Source organism: Mesoplodon mirus (genome assembly GCF_964341445.2).
Source record: "Mesoplodon mirus genome assembly, chromosome: 4".
Classification (NCBI taxonomy): Eukaryota; Metazoa; Chordata; class Mammalia; order Artiodactyla; family Ziphiidae; genus Mesoplodon; species Mesoplodon mirus.
The window spans coordinates 176237015-176256082 of NC_138979.1; the positions used below are offsets into that span (position 1 = coordinate 176237015).

At 41.0% G+C, this 19068-nt stretch overlaps 1 protein-coding gene across 2 annotated transcripts in view; it reads right to left on the bottom strand.

Annotated features, from left to right (window-relative positions):
• PPP4R3A (protein phosphatase 4 regulatory subunit 3A) overlaps positions 1-13978 on the bottom strand; it is a 38460-nt gene extending 24482 nt beyond the window's left edge. For both annotated transcript variants that reach the window (XM_082620200.1, XM_082620199.1), the window contains exons 1-2: positions 13742-13978; positions 1306-1361 (exon numbers count right to left, since the gene is read on the bottom strand). In XM_082620200.1, coding sequence (XP_082476326.1) covers positions 1306-1361; positions 13742-13883 — 198 coding nt within the window. In that variant the 5' untranslated portion in view covers positions 13884-13978. The remainder of the gene's footprint in view (positions 1-1305; positions 1362-13741) is intronic.
• Positions 13979-19068: the final 5090 nt, after the last annotated feature.

Sequence of the window (19068 nt, forward strand, 5' to 3'; positions counted from 1 at the left end):
TTCATAAGTTTGAAAATTTTTAGGAATTACTCTTCTGTTTTCCTTGAAGAGCCTAATTTTCACCAAATCATCCTGCTTGCTTATCATCCAACAGCCTACAGGTTAAGACATATAGATTTGTTCATTCATCCTCAAAATAGACTTGATCTTTTCTTTTTCTTAGGATATGCTTTTACTCTTCAGCTGACTGAAAACTCAAAACGTGAATTTATGTATAGAATATCAAAACCAAATAATACTCTAGTCTCCAGCCATTGCAATCTAACCTGAGAGTTTTCTTAAGAACACCAAATGCAACAAAGTGTATTTAACAGACCACTGAACCATCAAGAAAATATTTCGTATTGTACCAATACCTGTTGGACAAATAAATCACCATTAAACAAATTTAGGAGTAAATATCCGATTGCCTATGTACTATCTGTGTGACCTCAAGCAAGCCACAATCTTTAGGCATCATCTTATGTGCAAAATAAAACTAACTTCCCTCTAGTAGTATTTTAATGGTCAATGATGAAGCAAAGCACTGTATAATTTATTTATAAAGTTATATATTTATAAAGTAATATAAATATAAATGTGTTGGTAGTATATTTTACTTTAAGTTATTTTGTATATGCACCTTCAGGGCAATGAGGGAACTGATACTGATTTCATTGGCTTTGTAAAGCACTCAGTGTTATCTACATGGGTATATTCTGATTAAATACCAATTTTGATGACAGTGCTTGTAGGTATTAAGTGAGAGATTTACTTTCAGATATCTCTTGCATCAGAAGGGTACAAGAGTACAATTTGTACTCAAACTGAAAGTTCTTAAAAAACTGTTACATCATTATAAGGTCCCAGTCAGGCTATATAAGAAATCAGATTCGTATTTATACTGAGTTGCTGTATAGAGATATGAATGTTCCTCCTGCACTAGCATTTACAACAGTGAAGGAAGGAGTTTCTACTATTTAGTTGTGTTAGCAGCTGATTATTCCATCAGTGGTCACTTTTTAAATTCTCTTTAGGTAGAAACAAGAAAACTGTGTCGTTTTAGGTTTTAAATTTGAGAATAGGCTCAGTTAGCCAAATATCTAGAACTTAGCTTAACTTGAAGCAAGTTTTTCTTTTTTTAATTTAAAATGATTGCTTTATACATACAGAGATTGGGAGAACTGGATTTTAGAATTAGACTGGCAAAGCATCTTATAATCTACTCCAAAATTTTCATTGTAAGGAATCAGATGGCAAAATTTTCATTTAATCACCAAATCAAGAGGATAATATGCAAGATAAAGGACATCTTCAAAATTTTACCTGTTGTTTCTGGTATGCAGTATTAGGATTTATTTTGGACTCTAAAAGTAGAGAACCTAGGATAGAGGAAAAAAAAACACATTCCATTATGTAACTGTAAAGCAGCAAAATTGTATTCCCTTACATACACACACATTTCCTTTTCTGAAGGACTGATGCACATAGAAGTTCAGTTGAGGAAATATTATTTTAAAACATACAAATTTAAATATAATAGCCTGTAACCTAAGAAATGCTTGCTTTATACATGTTTACTTTTAACAAAACAGACACAATCATCAAGAGTGAGCACTAGATGGTAAGAGAAATCTAACAACTCCTGGGCAGCAGAAGGTAGTGCAACAGCACAGTGTGAAGCCAGATGACCTGGGATTAAATCTCTTATATACAGTATTATTTAGAGAAATAACTTAAAACATGCAAATAAGCATTATAAATAAAATCTGGTCTCTCTCAAGAATGAAAATAAGAATTCATTGGTAAAAGTCTGAAAACATCAAGGATATGATCCATTGCCCAAGTACATCCCCAAATTATGATTCACCTTCAGAGTCTTATATTTCTGCTTAATACAGGAATCACACTTCTCCATCTTCAAATTATCAATTTACTTCTAATAAGCGAATTTGCAAAAAAATTTCTGTTTTTCCCCGGCAGTATCATAAGACTCAAGGTATTAGAAAATAACTACTACTTTGCGACAAAGAGCAAAATTTAAAAAAAAAAGTATTTTATTTAAGTATAGTTGATTTACAATGTTGTGTTAATTTTTACTGTACAACCAAGTGATTCGGTTATACATATATATACACACACACATTTTTCATATTCTTTTCCATTATGGTTTAATCACAGGATACTGAATATAGTTCCCTGTACTATACAGCAGGACCTTGTTGTTTATCCATTCTGTAATAGTTTGCACCTGCTAACCCCAAACTCCCAATCCATTCCCTCATTCCCTCCCCTAGCCCGTCTCCCCCTTGGCAACCACAAGTCTGTTCTCTACATCTGTTAGTCTGTTTGTTTCACAGATAAGTTCATTTGTGTCATATTTTAGATTCCACATATAAGTGATATCATATGGTATTTGTCTTTCTCTGTCGGACTTACTTCACTTAGATTGACTCTAGGTCAATCCATGTTGCTGCAAATGGCATTGTTTCACTCTTTTTTAGTATTTTTTTAGTAGTATTCAGTAGTATTCTTTTTTAGTAGTATTCCATTGTATACAGGTACCACATCTTCTTTATCCATTCACCTGTCGATGGACAGGTTGTTTCCATGTCCTGGCTATTGTAAACAGTGCTGCTATGCACACTGGGGTGCATGTATCCTTTCAAGTTAGTTTTCTCTAGCTATATGCCCAGGAGTGGGATTGCAGGATCATATGGCAATTCTGTTTTTAGTTTTTTGAGGAAACTCCATACTGTCTTCCATAGTGCCTGCACCAATTTACATTCCCACCAACAGTGCAGGAGGGTTCCCTTTTCTCCACACCCTCTCCAGCATTTGTTATTTGTAGACTTTTTAATCATGGCCATTCTGACTGCTGTGAGGTGGTACCTCATTGTAGTTTTTATTTGCATTTCTCTAATAACTAGCAATGTTGAGCATCTTTTCATGTGCCTGTTGGCCATCTGTATGTCTCCACAAAGAGCAAATTTTAAGACTAAATGTATACCTCTCCCCTCCTCAACCAATTCCAGTTTAAAGCCAAGTTCTGACCCAAAATACTTGAGAAAAAACATTTTCTCTGCAGCTGTCTCTCATCCAAAGCTTTCAACTCTTCTCATATTACATTTAACAGTTGCTTTTTCCATTCCAAATAGTGGCTAGACACTTGAGAAAAGGGCACTCTTAACATTTCCAAATTTGACTAGTTTTGCCTTTATGTTAAAATTTGTTTACTAAGTTTATGATACTGCCCCGTGTTAGTAATTTACTGACCATTCACTACCATGTGCTGGTAATGATGCTCAGTGATACTGAATATATATAGTAAAATACCAGCATTTGCCAAGTTGCAGTGACTTAATTTGCAAACACCTTGTGCACAAGAAAGCTTCCCACTTTACTTGAATCTTTCCAGTGTACAGCACAGGTGAAATGCTTAACCCAAAATCTGTCTCTTATCCTTTCTGTACTTAAGGTAACTAAACAGTCTCCCTATTTTCTCCACCTGTACTCCCAACACCCCATTTCTTTAGGCTCTTTTCTTTTTACTATTTTGGCTCACTGAGGTTCAGACAAATATTCTCACATTCTGGAGCAAGCCTGATTACTCTTCTTCCCATTTTTCCAACTTTTGCCACAATAATCAAAATAAATTTTCCAGTGCCCCTTAATTTTCTTTATGCACAATCATCGAATTTTTATTTTGGTAATTACTAAGAGCTGTCTAGTGATATATTTATAAGAAGAAAAAGCAGCAAGCAAACAAACTCAATGTCTAGAGTCCCTTAAAAGTATTAAAATTTCCAACTATCTCTGTAAATATTCTTTCACTGTTTGTTGCTTAATTACTAGAAAAAAAAATTGCACCCTATTATTTCCCAATGAAATCACAAAGTATGTCAAGTACATTATGGATCAAACTTTTAAAAGATGAGTCATGGCATATAATCATATTCAAAACATGGGTTTCTATGAGAAAATACATTCCAAAACCCCTACTTTGAAATGTACCATGTCCTCAAAAACAATCCATCCGCAGAAAACTACATAAATAATAGAGTGAAACAAATGGATTACTTTATTATAACATATTTCAGAATATGCAAGAGATCTAATGTCATAGAACCAAACTGAGTAAGTAATGCCACCTTGAAAGTCAAACTGCCCAAAAGCACAAAGGAAAAAATCACACATCATTGATAAATGATGCTAATTGGACATAATCCAAATTAAAAACTTCTATGCTACAAACAATACCATTAAGAATGTGAAAAGAACCCACAGAATGGGCAGAATTATTTGGAAATCATATATCTGATAAGGGACTTGCATCCACAACTCTTACAACTCAATAATAAAAAGATAACCCAATTTAAAAATGGGCAATGGATCCGAATAGATATTTCTCCAAAAAAGATATACAAATGGACAATAAACATGAAAAGAAGCTCACCGTCTTCAGTCATTAGGGAAATGCGAATCAAAACCACAAAAAGATAACCATTTTACACCAGCTAGGAAGCCTATAATCAAAGACAGACAATGACAAGAGCTGGCAACCATGTGGAGAAATTGGAACCCTCATACATTTTTCTTGTAGGTATATAAAAAGACATCCACTTTGGAAAAATTTGGCAGTTCCTCAAAAAGAGAGTGTTACGGGCAATTCCACTCCTAGATACATACAAGAGAAACGAAAACATTTGCCCACACAAATTTGTGTACACATACATTCAGAGCAGCATTATTCATAATAGCAAAAAAGTGGAAACAATCCAAATGTCCAAAAACTAATGAATGGGTAAATAAATGAAATACTATTCGGCTATACAAAGATATGAAGTTCTGATCCATGCTGTAACTGAACCTTGAAAACATAAGTCATAGAAGCCAGTTACAAAGGACCACATGTTTTAGGACTGCATTTATATGAATGGTCCAGAATTTGCAAATTTAGAGGATCTGTAGATTAGTGGCTGTTTAGGACTGCGAAGAAGGGGGAACAAATGGGTAGTGATTGCTAATGGGTACATGATTTCTTTCAGAGGACAAAATGGTCTCTCATTGTGGTGATGGTTGCATAACCCTGTGAATATACTAGACAATACTGAACTATACACTTTAAATGAGATGGCATGTGAATTCTGTTTAAAAAAAGCTAAAGTGTAAATATTCATACAATGGAATATCATACAGTAATGTTAATGCATGAACCAAATATATGTAAATGCAAAAATGTATATGAATCTTACAAACATAAATGAAAGAAGCCTCAGACAGAAGTATATACCATAAGACCATTTACATGAAGTTCAAAAAGTGGCAAAAATTAATCTATGGTGTTAGAAGTTAGGTTGTTGAGGGGAAGGGGAGAGATAGTGACTGAAGATAGAGACATGAAGCAGGCTTCCGGAGTGCTGGTTACGTGGTTTCTTTGTGCTGGTTATTTTGTGAAAAATTCATCAAGCTGAATACTTATGATTTGTGTACCTTTTTGATGTATTATACTTCAAAAGTTTTTTTTTGTTTTTTTTTTAAAGTTTAAGAGAAGGGGTAAAATGACACACGGCATAGGGGCTGGAGCTATCACTTCAAGTTGTGATTTCAAGAAACACACACCTGGGACTTCCCTGGTGGTGCAGTGGTTAAGTATCTGCCTGCCAATGCAGGTGACACAGGTTCAACTCCTGGCCCGGGAAGATCCCACATGCCGCAGAGCAACTAAGCCCGTGCACCACAACTACTGAGCCTGCACTCTAGAGCCCGTGCTCTGCAACAAGAGAAGTCACGGCAATGAGAAGCACGCACACTGCAACGAAGACCCAACACAGCCAAAAATAAATATATTTTTTAAAAAACCCAAAAAACCCCTCACACCTGACTTGGCAACTGCTAAAACAAAACACCAACACCAACTATTATTTTTTGAGTACAAGTTTTTTTGCCTTTTTTTTTTTTTTGCATTTGTTTCAAAACTCTCTCGGTAGTGTTACAGTGTTAGGATGACTAGAAAGGAAAAATCAATCACAAATTCAAAGTATGAAGTGTTCCCTCCCAAAGTGCTGGCTAAAACAAGAATAAGCACATACTAGAAGCTTCTGGTAAGTTTTTCTTTTTCCTGGGCCATTCAAGATGTCAGGGGGAAGCATCTCTCCTGAAACCATTTCAGCCATATCCAATGGTTTTAGTCTAAGATATAACTTTAGGAAGTCCAGCTCTGGTCCCCAAATACCACGTTCCCTAAGATGTCAGTAGGCTGTAGAGGCTGGAATATGGGAAACAGCCTTTTAACTGGGGGGCTAAGTAAGATAATAATGAAAAGACACATTTCTAGTTTTATTCCTAGTCCATCTATTAGGTTCCCCACTCCCATCTCCTAGTTCCTACTGAATAAAGTTATAAGCACTTATCCAATCAACTGAAAAATATCCGGCTGAGTGTTAATATGCATTTACACAATCCTTCCCCCCAGCAAGTTTATTTGTTATCAATAGCTACAGTACTGGGAACAGTGGTTCCATCCCAGTAATAAGTGGGTATGGAAGCGGATGTAGAGTTCAACTGTAGGTGTGAGGCATTTATCATGGTAGCAGAGATAACAAGGGGAGAAATGAGGAAAATGTTCCTTAATAGGAGACCTTAAATGACATCAAGGGAGTTAAAAGTTCTCATTAAGAGGAACACAATGCTTTTGATAATGGGTAGGTCCAGTATATCTTAGTAACTGAAACACATATGTAAAACAGCCCCCCACCCCAATTTATTTGAGAAACACATTCATCCTATCCAATGAAATAGATGCCTTTATCCTCCAAGAGGAATTCATTCTCCCCCCCCCGCCCCCCACCATGACACCATCTCCTCACACATCTGAGAAAGACACTCACACAGACAAGAGAAAGACAAGCCTATATAGCAAACCCCAATATCAAGACTTGAGAAAGGCCTTCCCACTTCCCACCTGAATGACTGGGAAGGAAATATGGAAACACAAAAATCGAGAGATTGATGTAGCTAAGGGGAATGCATCAGTACACGTAATTAAGTTTGTCACGGCAGAATCTATCATTCAGACCACTAACAAAATCAGCCACGCTCAGATGAACTAAAGAATACTCCTGCACAGCAAATGCTTGTCAGAGTCCATCCCCACGATTCTGACAGGCGTGCAAGGCCATATTTGCACATATACTTCTTCAAAAAATAAAGAGGGTCCTTAATTCTCATTTACTATTACCCAAACTGAACATCAGCACAACCTTTCTGGAGGGTCATTTGTCTTTATCTACAAAGCTTCTAAACACATACTGCTCTTTGGTCCAACAATCCTAGGAAATTACCCTACACCCTCATACAGGTGCCAAGTATATGAATACAGATGTCATTAGCAGTGTTTGTAAAGGAAAAGAAAAACTAGAAACAGTGTATGAGCCAGCTGGAGAGTGTGGGGATCTCAAGAGGCCTGGAACAATCAGAACTCTTTTCATAATATTACTGAGAGATTATCTGCCATTCTCATTCTTATTTTTCTCACAGTGTCTACAATGACAGTGCAACAGATTGAATGAAGCAGAAAAGAACACTTTAAACAACTGAACCAGACGGTACAAAGAGGTTGTAAAAACGTCACACAGTGACATTCTTGCCACTGAAGTCTTGCTGTAGAAAAGACTTTTAAAGCCTCATCTTAATTTCTAATATGGTAAATACCGATAGATATTTTTTAGTTAAACATAAACAAAAGCTATTAGGGATCCTCAAGTTTAGTACTGTGAAGGTATATCCTGAGGGAAAAAAATTTGAGAAATGTTACTCCATGCCACCAACACCGTACTGTGTGAATGCAATATATACAGGGGAATACTATGCTAGTTTTAGATGAGATCTGTATATCCTGACACAAACAGAGGCCCCAAATATACTGATAAAAAGGAGGTCTGTACCCTCAGGAAATGGGGGGACAATGGTAAAGAAGGGGAAACGCCACTCATAACATCACCAAGACAACTACAGGTAAAGCTGTCATAGATTGATAGCAAGAAAAAGTGACAATAAAACAAACAGTACAATTATGAGTATAAACAATTAGGTCACTAAAAACATTCCCTCCCTACTTCACATCTTGGTTCCTCGTGAACTTTTCTAATATCCTGCTGCAAACCCCCAATACATCCCTATCAAAACAAAACAAACACCTCCAGGGATAGGGGGAGGGTAGTTAGTACGTGCAGAATGAAGTCTCATCTGAAGAGTTGAAATCAGAGAACTTAAAACTAGTGCCTGTAGTATAGATCCAGCCAGCAGACAGCTTGTTCGATTCCTAGTTCTAACAAACATACTCATACACTAAATTCATGAAAATCTTTTACAATGGAAAGATTTTACATTGGAAAAAAAAAAAAAGTCTAGATTTCTGGCTGGGTACAGGAAAAAAAAAGACTCCAGAACTATCCAATCAAAGAATCAATGCACCAAGACTTATGGTTAGAAAAAAATAATACCTCTTAGGGTTGCTTTTGAATATTAACTGGAATTTTATATTAAACTGCCTACCCCAGAACCTAACACATAACCAGCACTCAATACTTTTTTTTTAACAGCATGATCAGCATATCATTGCCCTGGCATCACTATAATCTTGAATAGTAGAAAAATTAGTACTGATAACAATGATCCAGAAACACATTACAAATAAAAGGCTAACCAACACAGGCTCATTAGACTGCCTAAGAAAAACCTTCTAATATATAGTATTTAGGAAATATTCCATGAAAATTGTTGAGATTTTTTAATCATGTTACACGGTTTAACTTAGCTGGAAAATTCACTTGTTCAGAAGGTATCAATTCCCTTCACTGGAGAAATTATATATTATTCTTTATATAATTTTATGGCTTTATTTTCAATACCAATCAATCAGATTCGGATAATATGGGAGTATCTGGTTTGGGGTTAAGAAACTTAGATCCTGACCTTAGTTCAGATTTGGATAAATACTTAAGGATTTCAGAATGAAGAGCTTCCAGGTCTGCTGCCTTTTTTTTTTTTTTGCAGTACGCGGGCCTCTCACTGCTGTGGCCTCTCCCGTTGCGGAGCACAGGCTCCGGACGCGCAGGCCCAGCGGCCATGGCTCACGGGCCCTGCCGCTCCACGGCATGTGGGATCCTCCCGGACCGGGGCACAAACCCGTGTCCCCTGCATCGGCAGGCGGACTCCCAACCACTGCGCCACCAAGGAAGCCCAGGTCTGCTGCTCTTAAGTAAGCAGTTCAACCTTACTGGCAATATACTGGCTTTTCCAGTATATTGACATTATCAACGGTCAAAGCTAAGGGCAAGAGCTTAGGTACTATGTTTCCTTAGTAGGAAGAAAACACCATCAAAATGAATTAACGGAAGTCCAAAATCTCATGATGATAGGAGACTAGTGTATGTTTCAAACCTATAGCAGGTCTGTGTTCCAGGTCCCTCCCTCCCAATTTTGTGGACCACAGATTACACATGGCATTTAAAACCTAAAATGAAGGCCTGGGGAAAAAAAAACTTGGTAGCATTATGTTAAAAGGTCCCACCCCTGTGTCAAGCCTTCACTACACTCCAACCCCATCAGTTATACCCAATGTAGCCAATGGCCCTCAAACTTTCAAAAGTTATCACATGCAACAGATGAAAAATAAGGGTTTGGTTATCCTAAGCCTATTAATTTTCCACGAAGTAAGTCTACACAAGAGAAAAAAAAGCACATTTAAATCAACTTTTCAAAGTGAAATATTTCTCCCAGTACTGACACTGGGTTCTTCTTGGTAGCTAAATCTGGAGTGCTTACTATATGCAAGATTATATACTACTTACTGATTTATAAGAATAACATAAAAAATGCTGATGCTATCTCTGTTCATTTCTCACCACCGCAGCCAAAACAAAACAAAACAGACTCTCCTACCCAAACTGTTGACCTCCTTTTCTATTTATAGTAGTAGAGGCAGATCTACCTACAACCAAGTTCTATCAAGAGGAAGAAGCACAGGATTCCAGTTTTTACCATTAGCTAGCAGCACTACCTTGAACAAAACATTTCCCCATGTCTCATTTCTTCATGCCTCAAATAACAGTGAAAATGAAATCTTTTTTCTTTTTTTTTTTTTTTTTTTTTTTTGCGGTACGCGGGCCTCTCACTGTTGTGGCCTCTCCCGTTGCGGAGCACAGGCTCCGGATGCGCAGGCTCAGCGGCCATGGCTCACGGGCCCAGCCGGTCCGCGGCATATGGGATCCTCCCGGACCGGGGCACGAACCCGTATCCCCTGCATCGGCAGGCGGACTCTCAACCACTGCGCCACCAGGGAGGCCCGAAAATGAAATCTTTTTAACGTTGACTAGACAAGTCAGAATTAAAACCATTAAGAAACATAAAAAATATAAAACTTACGGTGAAAACCAAATATAAGAACACTATTCTTTTTTTTTTTTTTTGCGGTTCGCGGGCCTCTCACTGTTGTGGCCTCTCCCGTTGTGGAGCACAGGCTCCAGACGCGCAGGCCCAGCGGCCATGGCTCACGGGCCCAGCCGCTCCACGGCATGTGGGATCCTCCCGGACCGGGGCACGAACCCGTGTCCCCTGCATCGGCAGGCGGACTATGAACCACTGCGCCACCAGGGAAGCCCCAAGAACACTATTCTTGATGATTGGCAAAGTAATCCAGAATAAAGAGTATAGATATGATTTTATGTTCAAAGACATCCTTCAGTGTGTGGAGAAATTCCAATTTCTTTACTTTATCAATTCTAAAATTGGCAGGTGGAGGTGGTAAAAATAATAATGGAGAAAAGAAGTAGAATGATTTGAACATAAAGCGAGAGAGTAAGTAAAGGATGACATCATTACCCTCACTTCAGCAACCTAACAGGTACAGCATAAACTGGGAGAAGAAAAAAAACAATACTAAGTAATCTTTATTGGAGGATGGAACTTTGCAGGTACATGGCTATGAGGTAATGAGGTAATCTACCTTCGTTTTTAAAAAAGGATATGTTCCTACAACATATCTGCCAGTAGAAACCTACTGAATAAGGATGCAATCCAGAAAATGGGCTCAGTAACTTAGTGGGACATCTCTCCTCCAAGGCTAGGAGAGCTACAGATTTGCCAAGCACTCAGCTCCAGAGGGGAAGGGCATATTTACCTACACAGATGAGCCCTGTAACAGGTAAGACACAAATACTTCCATTCAGAAATTTCCTTCCTGATTTTCAGATAAGTGTATATGTTCCTCTAACAAGATAAATGACTCATTTTATGGAAAACCAGAAACAACTTTCCATTTTGCTCATCACAATAAAAAGAAAATTCTCAATTATCCTGTGATGGAAAATGAGGGAAGCACACAATAATGGATAATCCAAGCTAGCAGCCAATACAAAACTCCCACATGTGGCCTGGAGATAAACTATAATTTTAAATATCTTTAGGCTAAAAATTGTTTTCATTTTCTTTGAAATGAACCTTGAATCTAAGTATAAAGCAGCAAATACAAGTCGACAATAATATGGGGGTTTAAAACACACTATTAACAGTTAATGATGTTAATTAAGTAATTGATAATACTAGTTTCAAGTCATAGACTAGAAGTCTTATTCAATCCCTGACACCTCTCCCCCACCTCAGTTTGAACACTGATCTTCCTTGCTTTTTAACCTAGCTATGTGATCTTAAGTTATTTAGCTTCTTTGAGCCTCAGTTTCCTGATCTATAAATATGGCTAATAACAGTACCTACACCAAGAGGACACCAGAGGATACAAATGAAGAATCTCTGGCACACAGTAGACACTCAATAAATTTTGACTATTATTCCTATTTGGAGTTTCCCTGTTAGGAAAAAAAAAAAAACCATAAATCATCAAATTAAAGATTATTTACAAAGTATTTCACAAGTATCCTGGAATTTTCTAAGCCTACTCTTTGGATTTAGTTTTCCTAACAACTTATAAATTTAACAAGGGCACAGTCAGTTTATTTCAGCTCTTTCCCTATTAGATAAAAATGGAAAAAACCCAGACTCCTATATTACTGTGTTAGAAGAGTATGATTCCCTATGACAATATGACATTGACTTAATGCTTAAAAATACTTTAAACAAAGGACTTTGTATAATGAGTCCTATTAAACACATTATTTCAAATTATTATGAGGTTTCAAAGAATTCATCTCAAATCTACACATGATTAACTGAATCTATAAAGCCTATACTTTCCAACTCACTATGTAAAAAGTTTTCCAAACAAGCAAAAACATAGAAGTTAGAATAGTTGGTTACTACATGATAGTCATACAGAAAAGTACACTAACACTTCACATTCAAACTTGTATTTTAAGAGACAAATAATATAGGCCTCAGAAAAATTTACCCAATGTGTTCAAAACCCTTTAAATGCCTCCAAGGAAAAATAATTTTTCTCCAGTTTTCAGTTATTTTAGGGAGGCTTATAAAGTAATCTGTGGGCAATATACTCCAAGTTACCATTTTTCTTTCAATTCAAATTGAAAAGCAATGTCCCTACAGTCTTCAGCTACAGAATGGTGAGTCTTATTTGTTTTCCGTGGAATTGGAGTTCTGGGTAGGAAGTCCAATTAAAGGTCCTTGAAATGAGTTTGTAATAATTTAGACACAAACCTACAATCGTAATAAATTCAAGACAGTTAGCTACCATAAAATTATAGGCTATCGTTACAAGGCAGATTTTCAAATTCAGAAGGAACTATTTTGAAAAAAGTTTTACCTGATGTGAACATTTTCTTTAAGGGAAATTCACGGTACGCCACCGGAGGAAGTGGCAATCCCTAAACTGAGTTGAGTCTTTAAAACTGTGAAACACTTATTATCTTCAATCAGCTTGGTCTTTGAACCTTGAAGGGCTGTTTCAAAATATGTGAAACACATGCATCACTAGGGCAGATTCGAAAAGTTTTAAAGGTTTCTGCCAACTTCTCCCCACCTGTTAGCTGAACCAAATTATGAATAAATATTTAAGCAATCGGATAAAATGCTCGGGTAAAATGATTCCAAACTTGCAGGGCGTTTACCCAGTGAAACTACACACAAAGTTCTGCATTTCTAATGAAAAAGACAACTAACGCTGCGGGAACACAAATCTCTCTTCCCACGGCAAAGAAGCACTTTCCTCTGCCGAGTGCAGAGTTGCCAGGTCCAGAACCAGGGTTGCCAACCTGCAACAGGATCGGAAAGATGCAGCAATGATACGTTTTTTTTAAAAAAAGAAGAAAAGCACAAAATGTTTATGCTCCAAAAAGTGAAACAGCTAACAACTTTCTTAGCTCCGAGACAAGTTTCATGCCTGCTTTACAGACGCGTGAACGAAGAAGGCAGGGGATCGGTTTGATCAGTAGCTTTCTCAAGGTCACTCTTGTGCAAAGGAACGGCAAGGTCCGGGCTCCCGCTCCCAGGCCCCCGACCTCTGCACACGCCCCGGCGGCACCGCTCAGACGCGCCTGGCTCCGCCCGTGCCCGCACAAGTGCGACGGGGCCCTCAGAGAAAGAAACACTTGGAGCGAGAGCAGCTCCGGGAGGACAGGGGGGCCGGGGGCCCGTCTTCCCCCGAGGCGGCGGCCGCCGCGGCCCGAGCCGCCGCCTCCGTCCCCTCCGTCGTCTCAGGCAGAGGGCCGCTAGCCCCACAGGACCGGGCAGTTGGCCCAGGGGCGCGGGCGGGGCAGGGCGAGGGTCCCGCCGCGAGGGGTTCACTCACCGTCGCTCTCGGCCCTGACAAGCAGGGACATGCCCTTCAGCCGCTCCACGTAGCCGGACGACACATGCCCGGTGCCCCGGTCGTCCCACTGCCGGTCCTCGTTGAGCGTGTAAACCTTCACCCGCCGCCGGGTGTCGGTCATCGTGCCGCCCGGGGGCCGGGGCAAAGGCCCCGCCGGAGTCGCCCGGGAAGGGGGTCCGGGGAAGGCGGGAGCCGAGGCGAGAGGACGCCCACGAGGGGAGGGCTCCCCGGCCTCACTGCCGCCTCTGGCCGCCCCGGGGCCGCGCTGCCGCCCGCATGGCCCGCCGCTGGGCCCGAGCTCTGGCCCTCGCCTTTCCTCGCCTCCGGCTCCTCGGCGCTATTGTCCAGGCCCGGCGAGCCCGGCCGCCCCGAGGGGGCCGCGCAGCGCTTCGCAGCCTCCCGCCCCGCCGCGCTAGGAACTCGCGGCGCCGTTCACTGCCCTGCTCCCGCCTCCGCCATGAGCTCCGTGAAGCTGCTTCCCGCGCCGCCGCCGCCGCCGCCGCCGCCGCCTCCTCAGGCCGCCGCCGCCATGTTTTCCTTCCTTATACCTGGCCCTGCCACCGTAGCCGGGGACTGCGCTCCGCTCCCCTGCTTCAAATGTCCCAAGCCGACCGGCGCCTGGTCCTGCTGCAGCTGCCACCACTACGCGGGAGACTCCGAAAGCCCCCTGGCGCACGAGCGCTCTTGGCTACTGGGAGTCCCTTTCCCTCCGCCGCTGCCGCCGCCTCTTCCGTCTTCCTCACAGAGCCAAAGCCGCCGCCATCTTGGTTCGCCCCTCAACAGCGGCGCGCGGGGCCACCCCGGTAGCAGCTGCAGGGGCGGCCCGCTGGCCCCACCATTTAAAGAGACAGGAGGGAAGCCGCGAGCCTCGCAGCGGCGGAGGCCGCGGACGGAGTGGGGGTAGGCGGGCGTCGGGTTGCCGAGGTGGCGGGAGCGCAGGGAGTGGAGGAGGCGGAACGCTGGTCGCGCCGGTGACGGGCCGAGGCTCCCTCGCGCTCCCTGCACGTTACTGTCGTGCGAGCGCGGGGCGTGTGTACGTCCGTCGCTCCCTGTGTTCGTCATCAGCACCGTTCAGGATTCGAAGCGGGGGTGGAGCCCGCCTCCGGCTGCTGAGCCCTGAGCTGCTCTCTGCCCGCCGGGCGCTTGGCGTCTCCGGCTCTGGGTCCGCCCGCCGCCTACCCGGGTGGCTCGCTGTCCAGCCGCCGCTCCCTGCAGGCGTCGGGCGGCTTCGGCCTGGGGCTTTCCCGCGGCGCGCCCGCCTCCGCGAGGGCGCTGTTCGAGCCGCCTTTGGGGCTGAACTGGGCACCCGGAGCGCGGAGGTCGGTGGCGCCGGAGCCTCGCAGACTCAGGCCTTTCTCCTTTGGGAAGAAATTGAGAAGTTTTCGGGAAAGACCGTAGGTTTGGCCGCAGGTCCTGGGAGCTGCCATAGGGCACGCACCGAGATGGGAGTCTAGAAACTTGGCACAGTTTTCTATTTCTGGGCGTGGGACCAAGGCTGTAGTGACGAGTCTAAAACCTCTCCTTAAAATAGCTGCTACCTCTGTTCCTCCAGAATTATTTTCTAGCTCTTCATGTTGCAAAAAGGACTTGAGGGGCTTACAAAAACAAACGGGGTACTGTATAATCAGGATGAGTAATTCTCAGTGTTCACTGTTAAGCACTATTAATCGTCACAAGTTCCCATTCCTATCACACAAATGATAGCCACCATTTGGGGGCCTTTTACTCTTTGCCACGCCGTCTAGGTCATTGCTGGCCACTGGAAATAAAATGTGAACCGCGTATGTAATTTTACATTTATGGTAGCCGCTTCTTTAAAATGTTTGAAGAAACTGCTGAAATTTGTTTTTATAATGTATTTTGTTGTGTTAAGAAAAAAATGTTGCCTGCCGTTCCACTTCTACAAGATTCCAGCCATTAGCCACTGCAGTGGCTCACGGACAGTGCACCCTGAGGGGAATTCAGGAAGGAGAAAAACAGGAACCATTCTGTGCTTTGGATACACTGGCCCCTGGAAAAATAAACATAGCTAAGAAAAAATTTCAGTGACCCCGAGATTCTAACATCTTCCCAAACGTAGAAAAGCACTAAAATCATTGAGATGTCTGTTCTTTGTGATTAGCAGTAACCTTTTCATGCTTGACTACAAATGTTTTTCACAGCAAAAAAGGTCGTATGTATTCCTGGCTCCTCCCTGACCTCTATGGAGCAGTTCCTCAGAGCTATCCGAGAGGCTGTCTCCTAAGCTATAGCCCTCAGTAAGGTCCCAGAACAGAACTTAACTCACAACTTTTACATTTTGCCTCTTTACTTCAGTCAACAGTGTAATGCGATATCTTCAATATAAAATGAATGAGATATTTTGAATTACTTTTTTCTCATACTAAGTTCAAACTGTGATGTGTATTTTACCTTTAGTGTAAATTTCTATTTGGATGCTGAATTTTCATTGGAAATACCTGATGTGTATTTAGGCTTCACTAAGTTTACAGTTGAAAAAGTAGATTCACATACTAAAGTTACTTGAAATATACTTACCTTTTTTCCAAAAATAAATCGAGTATTTTTAAACTTTAATTAAAATTAAGTAAGGTTTAAAATTCAGTTCCTCAGTCCCACTAGCCACATTTCCAGGCCTTAGTACTGAAACCGAGCAGGACCCTATGGGGCTCCTGGGCACAGAAGCCTTTCTGTGTAAGGAACAGACCCCAGGTTCTATGATCTTCCGAGTCCCAAAGGGCAGATTCAAACAGTTGCTAATCAGGGAAGGGAGGGGATACAGAGGCAAGGGAAGAACAGCCAAGAAACAATAGTGCAGCCTTGGGGCAGGATCCTGGTTCTTCAAGGGATGCACATAACAATATCTTTAAGCTCCTTATAGATCTAAAACCCCTAACAAATGGAAGATGTCAGGATTCTTCATTCCACAGAAGACCACCTGAGGCCAGATTAAAGGAACCAGAAAAGCTCATCAAGAGATTACCTGAGACCAGATGAAAGGAGTGCAGTTCCTGCACACACCCTAATCTTATCAGCAACCCCACCTTTGAACCATTGCTATAAAACTCCTCACCACATCCTCCCGGGTTGGGACACACAGTTTTGGAGGGCAGGAGCCTACTGTGTCCCCTTTTGCCTGGCAAAACAACAAAGCTATCCTTTTCTACTTCACCCAAAACTCTGTCTCTGAGATTTGATTCGGCACCAGTGCACAGAGGCTGAGTTTTTGGCAGCATTACCCACATGTGGCTACTGGCTACCATTTTGGCAGGTTCACATGCTTAATATTATCAGAAATCTCACCAAACCTGCAATGTACAGCTTTTTGAATTATACCCATCTATTCAGACAGAAGTTGGAACCTTCCTCCCCTACCACGTCAAATACAAAGAAGTGCTTGCAAAGAACAGCCTGAGGCTTTCATCATTTACAAAAAAAAACTGGAAAATTATAAAAACAGCAATTGTTTTTTTCTAAAAAGTAAGATGCAATAATTTCAAGCATATGGGCATGACAGCAATTATGTCTACTTTTGACACAGACATCTTTAAGTGTATTCACATGTTATTACTTATTCGATCCCCAAACCAAACATGAAGTAATTTGTGGGGAAAAAAAACATACTTTATTTTATAATATCTTTTTAAGGTAAATTAAATAGCAGGGTTTATTAAATGGCAAAAAGATTTTAAATTATATATACAACTAATATTAATAATTATGTTTGAATGAACTTTTTAATACAATCTTAAATAACAGTTGAGTTGTATTAGGGTTCTACCAGAGAAACAACCAGTAGGATACATCTACAGGGAGAAAGAGATTTCGAGGAATTTGTTTATACCGTAGTGGGATCTGGCTAGGCAAGTCTGGAGGTACGTAGGGCAGGTCAGCAGCAGGCTGGAAACTCGGGCAGGAGCTGACACTGCAATCCACAGAATTTCTTCCTCAGGGAACCCTCAGGTTTGGTGATAAGGCCTTTCTCTGATTTGGATGAGGCTCACTCAGATTACTGAGGATAATCTCTTTTACTTAAAGTCAACAAATTGTAGACGTTAATCACTCTACAAAATACCCTCACAGCAACACCTAGATTAGTGTTTGACTGAATAACTGGGTACCATAGCCTAGCCAAATTGACGCAAAACTAACCATCACAGTAATAAATAAATACCTTAATTTATAATCACTTAATCATATGCCATGTGCAAATGGTGATACAATTTAAGAAAATTCCTAATGGGAGGTTGCAAATCACAAAAGGTTGAGATACGTTATCATAGTGGTCAAGGATGTGGGTGTTGGATTGTGAGTCCAGGTCCTGCCTGTTAGTAGCAATGTGATATTTGCAAGTTTCTAAACCTCTCTACCTCCTTTTCTTCACCTGTAAAATAGGAATAATAATAACTTCTAAGGTGGTTGTAAGGATTAAATAAGATACTGACTCCTCCCGTGCTCTAAATATAAAGCTTTTCCCCTGAACCCTGTACCTTCACCTACATACATAACATAAACTTATAAAATATGCAGTGGAGTCTATTCATTGGACAATATTTATACCTACTCTATGTTACTTACCTTTATCCATGGCACAGTCATTCGTTTTATAGTGTTACCTCCTTTAAACTAAAAACCCTGGAGAGATCAGGGACAAAGATGCTGGATTATGCACCGCCCAACTCCAGAATGCTCCATCCCTATAGATGACCCCCATGTTAGGCCATGAAGATAATGGTGTCTGTATGGGGGGAAGGGCACAGCACCAGTGCTGGAATTGTTGAACCCTAACTGTGGTTCAGCCAATAAACTGGTGGCCTAGGATAAGACACTTAACCTCCTTGGGCCTCAGTTTTCTAATTCCGATGAGAAGATCTTTAAGGATACTTCTAGCTTTCAATTTCCATAAGTGTGGAGCAATGATGGTAAGAATAATAGAAATTATTAAATTCTCCCCATAAAGGCAATAAGAAGATGTGGTATGTATGTATGTATGTATGTGTGTATATATATATAGATAGAGAGAGAGAGAGAGAGAGATAGTGGAATACTACTCAGCCATAAAAAAGAATGAAATAATGTCATTTGCAGCAACTTGGATGGACCTAGATATTATCATACTAAATGAAGAGAAAAGACAATAAAGACAAGAAAGAGAAAGACAAATAGCCATATGACATTTATATGTGTAATCTAAAATATGACACAAATGAACTTACCTATGAAACAGAAACCAACTCATATAGAGAACAGACTTGTGTTCACCAAGGGGGGGTGGGGGAGGGATGGACTGTGAGTCTGGGATTAGC